The sequence below is a fragment of the Sardina pilchardus genome, chromosome 21, assembly GCF_963854185.1.
Source record: "Sardina pilchardus chromosome 21, fSarPil1.1, whole genome shotgun sequence".
NCBI lineage: Eukaryota > Metazoa > Chordata > Actinopteri > Clupeiformes > Clupeidae > Sardina > Sardina pilchardus.
In genome coordinates, this window is record NC_085014.1 from 9469434 (window position 1) to 9480859 (window position 11426).

At 43.4% G+C, this 11426-nt stretch overlaps 1 protein-coding gene across 1 annotated transcript; it reads right to left on the reverse strand.

The window, feature by feature from the left end:
* Positions 1–2109: 2109 nt before the first annotated feature.
* Positions 2110–10959, reverse strand: thoc3 (THO complex 3). Its single transcript, XM_062525128.1, has 6 exons — positions 10774–10959; positions 10220–10376; positions 9756–9960; positions 7095–7256; positions 5509–5609; positions 2110–3633 (listed from the first exon to the last, which is right to left on the reverse strand). The coding sequence occupies exons 1-6, from the start codon at positions 10951–10953 to the stop codon at positions 3470–3472; spliced, it is 969 nt and encodes a 322-aa protein (XP_062381112.1). The 5' UTR covers positions 10954–10959; the 3' UTR covers positions 2110–3469.
* Between the last annotated feature and the right edge of the window lie 467 nt (positions 10960–11426).

The following is an 11426-nucleotide window of genomic DNA, read 5'->3' on the forward strand; positions in this document are numbered from 1 at the left end:
AGGGGCCTATACTAGCCTTTCGCTTAACTGGTTTAACAAACCCTAACAACAGTGCAGCGAACGAGCGAGGTCGTGACAGTATACAATATACAATACAATATACAAGTACTGTATATGTATTGGGCTTTTGCCTTCATATCAATAGGACAGCAGAGAGACAGGAAGCAAATGGCAGAGAGATGGGGTGGGATCGGGGTCTTGACCACAAGCTGGAATCGAACCTGGGGCCCCATAAGGCACTGAAACCCAAATGTGGTGTGGTGCTGCCGCTTGCACAACAGCGCCCCCCAATGGCAACCCAGAGGGCTGTACTTCAGTGTGAGTTTATTGATTTACTCAATCAACATTATAAGCACTCAGGGAAGCACATAAGATTCTACATGATTCTACCGACATACTGAATCAGGAAATAGCATTGCTCCCCTCAAAGAGAAGATTCAGAATGTAATTTAATTAAATATAAAAAATGATTTATCCCAGCTGCAAGATTCTAAACAGTAACAGTTTATTAGTAGAATACAGAATTATTCTTATAATATTATTATTGCTGATGGGGTTCACTTTTACCCCCATTGTGTTGTACACATTCTGCTGAGCAATGTTTCTTTTGTGGATGATACAGTGAAGCATGTTTGAATGGTCTACTTCTGCGTATATTTTATGGGGTATGTTGCAAGTTGCCATGCAGTGACTGGAGCCCACTATCGCCCACGGGGGACAATAAAGTGCACTTTATCTTATCTTACTTTTGTCACCCACTGCTCTAAAATAACAATTTTAAAAGGATGGATATTCCACCCAGCATCATTTTGGAGATCGTTTTGATCCTAAAGACTCCTAGATAAGTCAATAGCTCTGCTTTATAGTACCGCTCGCAGGTTTCCCCAACCAAGCTGTGTTGTGTACGCATTCAGGGGAGAAGTGTCAGTGTTGGCCATTGTGGGCAGCTGATGACCAACGGCAAACCAGGATTCACCACAGAGGAATAAATTATGAACCTAAACAAGTATAAATTGACAAGGCATGCTAAAAGCAACACGGTTGCAGTAAAAAGCAAGCCTGGCTAACGCCTACCACTTCTCAAATGAGACGTGGTCTGGCAACCTGGGGTTCATTTTCTCAAATTTGAAAATATGCCCAGATCCGTTGATTGGGCACCACGAATGTCTATCAAATGCGTCTGTCTGTGCATAGCTCATCATGGTCTTGCTCCCCCCCCCCCCCCCCGTTCTGTGATTGGTCCCCTATCTCAGGCAAAAATGAGGGCGGTAGTTTCCAGACTGCCTTAGCAGTGTGAATGAAATCACCGCGCAAGGTAGGATGGGAACACCGTTGAAGTAAAAAGCTGGAGTGCAAAGCTTGCAAAAACAAGGCAGCCTGCATGAATGCATAAGTGAACAGGCTTATACAGATCACGGCCCTGTGATAAAAGGCACAAGTCTGTCTAGCTATAATCACAGCTGTGTATTCCATTCAATTAATTGGGTGGCTAGATGCAGCCTATTTGAGTGGCGTGCAAATCAATATTAGCGGAATTGTTAAAAAAAAAAAAAAAAAAAAAAAAAAACAAGAGACCCTCCCAATAATAATTGGTTATGCTACTTTCAAACAGATTCCAATAGATATTGACTGATCGATTGGTCAGTACGGTGTGCCTTATGCATAGTGATCTGTTATCTTGAACATAACCTTGTTAGGTGGAGTTAAGTTAGGCGATACAATAGAAATGTACACTGATAAAAACTAAACCGCTGACACTGAAAACCCAACTAAGGGTTAAACCAAAAGTTAGCTAACCCCCCAAATCCAGCTTTTGTCTCAGACCCCAAGAATGTGCTACTGGAGGAAGTGACTTCACAAGCATTTCCTCCAGCCAATAGACCCCCAGTGTGTGTGTGTGTGTGTGTGTGTGTGTGTGTGTGTGTGTGTGTGTGTGTGTGTGTGTGTGTGTGAGAAAGAGGGAGAATTGCCCTCCTGCTCAGAATAAAAAACACACAATAAAATTCAATAAAACAATATGTTGACGTCTCTATCGGCAGGCAGAGGGCTATGGCCTGATAAAAAGCTGACAAGACAAAGGATCGTATAAGAAAGAAAAATAGTCCAAAGTACAGTTTTCACATTTTAATATAAAAAAAAAAAATTAAAAAAAACACTAGCAGTGGTAAAAACAAAGCTCTGCAACTCCCCCTTTGTTTTGAGAGGAGAACCACAATGGAATGTGGTCTGAGGACACAAAGACATAACATATACAATATCGCCCTCTGCAGGTCATCAGTGGGAACACCACAATCCCTTATTGGACCCTTTCGGTTGTTGATGTACCCCCACTAACCAAGCCTTAGCACGGTCTGTCCTACTACTACAAGCTGAACTGAACACAGAAGGGGAAACGATAGAGAAAAAATACATCAAGAATAGGCACCCTCGATAGTGTGCTATGAGTCCTGCTATTTGGCCCTTACAAGCACTGGTCCCCATCTGATATACAGCTGAGCGTTTAATGTTAACGATACAATTTATTCTGACCGAATTAGCAGAGAGTGGGGATTTGTGGGGCAGTAGGGTGGGAGGGAGATCAATTTACTCTGTTATTCAAGATATACAGAAATATTTCAAGAGTAGCCTTTTATTCCCAAGTTTATATCCTTTACAAGAGGTGGACTGGCAAGAACGTGTAAACCCACTATGTCTGAACTGCAAAAATACAACCACGACTGTATACTCGGACTTCTCAACCATACACGATTTACTCAGTCTCCTCTGCTGCGTCTGTTAGCAGCTAACAGGTAGAGTCCAGATAGCATGAGAGACCATACAACGCAGACATGTGGGAGTGGAGTTGTACAAGACAGAGGCCCCCCCCAAAAGATTTTTGTAACGCTCTTTGTCGAGATGACTGAATCGGCAGAGGGCAACAAGGGGCGATGGCGGAACAGTGACTAATCAGGATGGATAATTGATAATATAATTAAAAAAAAGTCCAGTAGAGTGATGGCTGATGCGCTGTAAAAGTATAACTGGCCGAGGTGATTATCGGTGCCTCTCACTGTTGCATCAATCAAAGCCTTGGAGACTTATGTAATACGATGCACACATGTGAGTGTGTTGTGAATGATCAGTTTGTTTGTTAAGGAGGCTGAGCACATTCACACAAATGAATGGAGACTCTTTTGTACTGTGTGTGCGTGTGCGTGTGCGTGTGCGTGTGCGTGTGCGTGTGCGTGTGTGTGTGTGTGTGTGGGTGTGTGTGTGTGTCACAGAAAGCAGAGAGAGAGAGAGAGAGAGAGAGAGAGAGAGATGAAGAGAGAGAGAGAGAGAGAGAGAGAGAGAGAGATAGAGAGAGACAGAGGTCAACTCCACCCCCCTGACCTCTGTTCTAACTTGGCTTGACTGTGAGTGTGTGTGTGTGTGTCTGTCTGTGTGTTTGTGTGTGTGTGTGTCAGTGAGGGGAAAAAGGGCTGATTCTTCAGGAGTCATTGGGCAGTCCAAAGAGCTTGACAGTGCCAGCCTCTCTGTTGCTGTCGTACTTGCCCTCCTTGTCGTCGCACGCGTACGCCAACAGGGGGCGCTTGGGGTGCCAGGCCACTGTGAACGTGGGGGACTCACACTGCACCTCCCACAGCTTCTCTCCTGCAGGAGGAAACACACACAATTACACAACTTTATACACCAAATACACAGTATTTAAAGCCCTACTTCTAAATATAACATAGAAGATTCAGGTACATTCTGACAGGACCTTAGGAAACCGTACACACACACGATTCAGGTAGAGTCTGACAGGACCTTAGGAAATCGTACACACACACACACACACACAAACACACACACGACATTTAAGGCTCATTAACACTCAGTACGGATACAGACTGAGCCTTCTGTCTGTACTCTGTGTTCCTTTTGGACATGTTTTCCCATGTTTATTGAAACCACAGAGATATGGGCGAAACAGAGTAACATCTGAAACTGAAAATATTCACACAAAAGCTTGATATAATCAGGTCATACACACTGGGCCCATTCCTTTGGCAAACGACTGATTGTTAAGCATGTCATTTTTATATTTCCATACATATGCGACTGTATGTGACTACTGCCATACAATACAACCTGTTGTTTCAAATAAGGGAAATAATACAGTAACTGTTCCACCGAGGCCTATAGCCTCAGGAACAATGATCACATAAAGCAGTGTGTGTACAGAATCCAAACAACCATCTAATATAATCATTTCCATGATCCAAGTGATTTGGTTCCTATCTCAACATCCATATACCACTTTTATATGGCCGGTTCCCAATGACACACACACACACAGTTGTGATACACCAAATTGCCATGAATAAGGGATTTCATACTTATGTGTGAATCGATTTCACACACAAGACATTTGTCTGGTTGCCTACAAACAAAATACCGTCTTAATCCAATTGATGTGAAAGCATCCACCGTCTAATCTAATACATCAACACAAAGTAACTGCGTCTATATCTCACAATATGTCGTCTCCCTCTTCCGCTCAGGTTTATGTCCTCAACAGTGCTCAGTGATCCTTTCAGTGGCAAGGTGAGAGCTACATCACCAGCCATAAAGCATGATCGACATACCCTATAGCCAGCGTGAAACTGACAAATCAATCTGGAGAACCTGTGACCTTCACACCTGTCCTGGTGAACTGCAGTTTGCCCTCAATAAACTGGACAAACGGTGGACATTTCTAGCACGGCTTAAGACTGCAGTATTTATTTTTACGCTGTATTCAGGTGCGTTGACAACAGCGTGCTCCTGAAGCAACATGCCACTCGGGCCCAGAGTGTGTGAGGCTCGTCTGAAGGCGCTATTTATGTTCTCTCAAAGCCAAAGCTGTGTGTACAGACAACAGAGATCTTTTGAATGTGCAAAAAGGAAAAGTCAAGCTTCAGAAAGTAAAGATCCAAACATGTATTGCTTCGTGCCGTACACTAACACAGGTGATCTCACTAATTAGCTGCTCTACCTAGCAGAAGAATTGTGCTAATTAGCATCAGCTGGTTTAATCAAATGGTTGGCACAGATATGTAGGACATTTACTTTCTGAAGCTGGACTTTTCCACCTCTGACACTCACAGTATTGGATTTTAAAAAGGCTATTAAGTTAGACCTATCACCCCACCACCACCCACACTCCCCATCCCTTCCCCCAGGACAAAGGTGAGCACTTTTTAGCATGATTTGATACTTTCAGCATGTTTTTTTATCTTCCTGCACATTCAAATGCATTAACAAAAACAATGTGGAAAAACAAAACCTACAAAAACATTCAGGGCAACTACTATTTAGTATTATACTAAATTATACTTGTATTATAGTATTATATTTAGTCCGCCCCCACCCAAATCCACCCCCCCACCCTCCCCCGCCCGTGCTCTGAGAGCCGTCCAGGCTAATGAGGCCCTTGCTTGGGTCTGTAGCGGACCCGGAGTGGACCCTGCCGCCCACGCGTCCACGCTCCCGCGCTCCTCTCACCTGTCTCCACCTCGGCGATGTCGATGAAGTGGTCCTCGGACGCGGAGGCCAGCATCTTCCCATCGTGGCTAAAGCTGAGGGTTCGCACCGGCCAGTCCAGTCTGCAGCACCACAACAACAACAACAACAACAACAACAACAACAACAACATCATCATCATCACAGCGGGATCAATACGAGGGAATAGGAGGAAGACAATCAATAACCACGGAGCACTTACACCGGGGTGTTCTCAGGGAGAAGAGACGGACTTTCTAACGTGTAAACAACCATGAGTGAACAGTGACTGATGAATACATAGACGGCTGTCGAAATGGTGTTGATGGGTCTGCTGATTTTATGCATTCTAGTCTAGTCCTATTCCTCATGATTGCAGCACTATTTTTGACAAGCGTTACCTACGGTGGTGTTATCAGCCTTGCACAACTAAAAGTGCAGCCTATGCAGAACCCTTTAGCAGGGCGAGCTACTCTGCCTGCATACTTTTCAAGAATCAGCTCAAGCCAGCAGCTGTCTAACCATCATTTGTCATCTACAACTATAAAGGCATCATGACTCACTCTCAACAGGAACCATCCTCAACTTTCACTTAACGCGCATAAAAAACAATGAAGTTTCAGAATAGGCAATAAAATGATGATACACCTGAAGCCACTTTTCAAAAGCCCTCCTCTTGGGACAGCTCTAAAGATGGCGTGATTTATGGAAGCTGTTCCCGAACTACTGGTGCAGCAATAACTTAGCTTGATGACTACCCACTTAAAGTTCTCGCATCAGCCAAGCAATTCATCACGTAAGGAACTGTATCTGCTGTGATCAACAATAAATCATCAATATAGGCAAGGCTGAGGAAGGATCCGGGGGGAGATACAACGTGTCAAGTGATATAAGCTGTAGGGGGATTAAAGAATGTGTGTTCTCCAAGAGAGTTTCAAGGGCATGGCTTTGCTATTTATTCTGACACATTATATAATGGCAGCAACGATTGAATTAATCACTTTTTTCTTAAGGAAAACAAAAAACTCAAATTCTCGGATCCAACTTCTTAAAGCTGAATATTTTCTCTATGGGAAAAACCAGGCATCTGCGGACATCGTCAAGGGCTTTGGGAAACACTGATCAACATTTTCTGAATTGTCTAATAATCTATCGACCGAACAACTTATCGGGTCATCAAGAAAATACCCGTCAGCTTATTCAATTAAGAAAATGGAAGTTAGTTGCAGCCCTGTGTTATACACATTAACACTCTTCATCCCTAAACTTCACTTCAACATAGTGCATGTATTTCAGGGGAGGAAGGGCTGTTTGTTGTTGTAACTTTGTAGTTAAAGGAACATACATGTTGTTGTGTGTGCGAGTGTGACAGAGAGAGAGAGGGAGAGAGAGACTCAAGGTTAGTCAGGGACAAAAAAGGTGTGTGTGTGTGTGTGTGTGTGTGTGTGTGTGTGTGTGTGTGTGTGTGTGCGAGTGTGACAGAGAGAGAGAGGGAGAGAGAATGAGAGAGAGAGAGAGAGAGACTCAAGGTTAGTCAGGGACAAAAAAGGTGTGTGTGTGTGTGTGTGTGTGTGTGTGTCGTTCCTCACCGTGAGAAGCACCGCACACACACCAGCTCCTCCACGTCCCAAAGGCTGACGAGGGCATCTGCGCTGCCCGTGGCAAAGTACTTCCCAGTGGGGTCGAACTTGATGCAGATGCAGTTGGAGGGGTGGGCGTTGATGGACTGGATGGGCTTGAGCTCAGGGTAGCTTCAGACAGAAGACACATGGAGACACGATGATGAGCAGGAAGGCATCCACTTAGACAAACAGCGCAAAAGTTGACTTCAAAACCAGTATGAAAAATAATCTGTTGGTGGTTTACTGTAATCTTACAACGAAAACAATGAGGAAATATCCAAACTTAAAGGGAAGCAAATTTATGATAAGAACAATCCAGGCATTCCAGGAATGATGACGGAGGAAGGTATATTTAAAAAGCCGCTATTCGTTACTGGCTAATTCATAGAAAAAAACGGCAACATGTTTCAAGCACGAAAGAGTAGATTCTGGTAGGACTCTGAGGAAGATGCCTGAAGCATTGAAACGTTAGTCCCTTTGTGCACCTTAATTAAAATCCAGCTAATTGTACATCTGTGCTGCTCCGACTTTTTAGGTACTTTTAGTATGTTTCGACCACACTTGGTCTTCATTAGGGGCAGGGCATAAGTGAATGAGGACTTAGGGCTGTGTCTGAATCACAAGTACACACGCTGGGCGGTGTGCATTTTCCGTAAATTACATCAAGCTAACAGAGACGGTACTATCCAGCGTACGCCCTTGACAATTGGACACAGCCTAGATCTCAGACACTCTACAACGGGTGACCCTCAACATATCCAGACAGCAGAAAAGAGAAGTCAAATAAAATAAATGTATAATAAAAAATGCATCAGTACATCACTATAAAAAACAGGTGAAGTCGATGTCTTCATTTAGACCTGGATATTCCATGGCATTCAGGCAGTGTATCCATAAAGACTCTCTGGTTCAGTCTCTGCAACCGATTACCAGCCTTCGTCATACTGTAGGTCTGATATGCTCAATGCCCTGTATAGTTAACAGGGAGTCATTCTTATCATGGTACTCATTAAAGTCTCTATTCATGGGGCAATCTTTGGGCTAGACACTTTAACGAGTACCATAATAAGAATGAAATATACCTTCCTCCATTACCATTCCTGGAGAGCCTGGCTTGTTTTCCTTATCATGAACTGATCCCATTTTCCAAGAGCACCCGATACGTGGATCTAAGCTTACTACCAAGAGCTGCCAGCCTCTTTTGCTGAAGCAAATTTATTTTGAGAAAAATGAACATTTCACATAGAAATAAATAGAAAAAAACCACGTTGCTCACAATTATTGCAATAACAATAATTATAATTATTGCAATAACAATAATTATAACAAACCGCCAAGATTATTTTTTAGTCAAAGATGCAGCTGGCAAGATAATTTTTGGTTATTTTCACTGAAACAGAGTATGCTTTGACAGAACAACATAAATCAAAATTTTAGAAAGAACTCGGCACTTCTATGTCTACCTAGAGCCCGTTATTTGTTTTGCAAAAATCCACAGCTCCCGGTTGTTCTGGTCCAATAAGAGCTAGGCTGTATAATCATTGGCAGATCTGACTGTCAATCACAGTTCGTGCACAGTCGCTTACAAGCATAACCTCGATGGGAGGGTGCCCAATCAACTCAGGTGTGTGTGTGCATTTGAGACGGAGAAGTAGATAGGAACAGACGGGGGAAATCTCACTTCAGCCTACCGCACACAGACGAACACACACTAACCCAGAATGTTGGTATCTAGTGAATTTGACCTTACCTACCCGCAACCCGCGATATTATCTGGAAGTCTCGCCTGCACCCGCTCGGCCCGCGGGTCATAATAATCCGACCCGTGCAAAACTAGCACTCAGGAATAGTCTTGGGAGTCTGCACTTTATTTCTACTGCACAAGACGCATGATCAATGGCTATAGTTCTGACTCTGTAAGCTTGGATAGCCCTTCAACCAGTCAGACCAGCGATCTGGGTTCACTTGGTGGACAAGCCAGTTTGTGATTGGACCCAGCAAACGTGGACAGGAAGCAAGGTGAAATCCTAATTGCAGGCAGATCAGGGGCATTCCATAATGGAACAGAGATTCCTTAGCCTAGAAATCTAGACGCACCCTAGCGGCAAAACATTTTGACTAGCGGGATGGTCTAGCGTCACACCGTTAAGGCAATCCTGCGTCCGACACCAAGTCAGTCTGTCCAATCAGAACGCTCTATCTGTGTACCGAGTCCTTGAGCCCGCCTTAGCACGGTGACGACAGAGCTGCGCGACAGCGAGATAGCTACAACAACGTAACGAAGCACTGATTGGTCTCAAGCGCCGACCTATTACGTGCAGAGGCAGTTGGAAAGACAACGACTCATCCAACCCACAGGCTTCAGCTCTGTGAATTATCCGACTACAGACTATACTTTTAATGTATAGTTTGGCTTGCCAGGCAAGAGATTCCTTATTCCCCCAAAGAAAGTAGGCCTTTCCTAAGTACATCTGAGAGCATTATATCAAATGTTTTGACAACTAGATTTGTCTGATTACTATTGTAACAGTAGTCAGCTGATAGCCTAGTACTACAGCCATACAGTATGTACATTAGTTAACCCCCGCCCACCCCCATCCAAAACTCCAACCTCACTCTGACTTTTACCTTAAAACGTTGATGCAGCCACTTCCGTTGGTCAAGAAAAACATATCGTTGTCGTTGTTCCAGGAGATTTCGTTCACCTCAAACTTGAACTGCTCTTCAGCTCTGGACCGATGAGTTTTTGCGTCAATGAAGGTGACCACGTCATCTTTGTTTCCAACAGCAATGGTCTGTCCATCTGGGCTCCAACATATGTTTATATTTTCCCCTAAAGCAGAAGTGAACATCAGCTGTAAAAATCACTGACAATAATCATAATGATTGGTTATAAATACACCATGATGAGCTTGGTGTTTATCTTGGGCATTAGGAGCAAACATAAAGAAGACTGACATAACATATATGAATAGGCTAATGGCCGGGTTTCCCAGATTCGTTAAGAAGAAGCTCTTAAGTGCTAAGAACTTCTTAGGAGCTTCTTAAGGAATCTGGGAAACCCGGCCAATGACGGATGAATAATGGCAAACCTTTTGTGCTGACTGTTGCCATGCACTTGGTGGTCCTGACATCCCAGATCCTGATGGTCTTGTCTCCGGAGGCAGTCACGAACAGATCTGGGTTAGTCGGGTGCCAGCACAGTTGATCTACGCTATCTCCATGACCTCTGTAGTTGTTCTCCTTAACCTGTAGGACAACCACGAGAGAGTTTCATTTACGAAACGCATTATACTGTAAACACGAAAATATTTTTTTAGAATACACAAATATAACGTTAAGTCACATTAGATATACTGGAAATGTGCATCATAGGCCTACCACTCTTTCGATTATGAACATATATTTTGCACCAAACTGTCCTTTCATTATTCTAGTATCTTATTGTACAATAATGTACTCTGGCTAACTGAGCACAGCATCCTAATGAATGAACTGGGGCTAACGTTACGTTAACATGCATGCAATTTAACCTAGCCTGGCATTTTTTAATTCAACCAAAGCAATTTATCAACTGAATGTTTCGTGGAAGTTGAGCGTGACTGGTAGCAGCACCAAATGAACAGAAGCCAGAGGACCCACTTACCAACCGGTCTTTCTCCAAGACGAATACGCTCGCTGTTTTGTCGAAAGATCCTGACGCAAGTCTCCTGCCATCGCAACTCCAAGCAACTGAATGCACTTTGGCACTGTGAGCAGGAAATTCACGACTTTTATTGTTATTCTTAAAGTGCTCTTGCATGTCTTGGTAGTACTGCGACGCCATGTTGGTTTCTTCTTCTGTTACAGCACATTGTCATCGTATAACTGATTTTGACGTTTGCACATTTTACTGCCTCCTAGTGGCACGGAAGGTTGACTGCATACACCCACCTGCATGCTCGCAGTCCTGAGGTGTTTCCTAGCCTAAATTAGGTTAAGTCTCTGGCTAAGTTATACATTGTAGTATTGTAAAGTATGCAGATTTGATAATAAGCAATAATATTAATGAATTCTGTGATCTTATCTTGGTCATAGTTCCGTAAGGAGATTCACCCAATAGTGCCACTAACCATCTTCAAATCTTCAAATAGCCTACCGGTAAGCCAATAGGCTACAGGCCAATAGAACAACTTTTCACGCAGTGGGCCTAGAGTTAAATTCTAACATAATCAGTGTATTGGATAGGGCTTGAAGTCCTTAATTTATTTAAATAATGGATACTTTAATAATTGTGTGTGTGTGTGTGTGTGTGTGTGT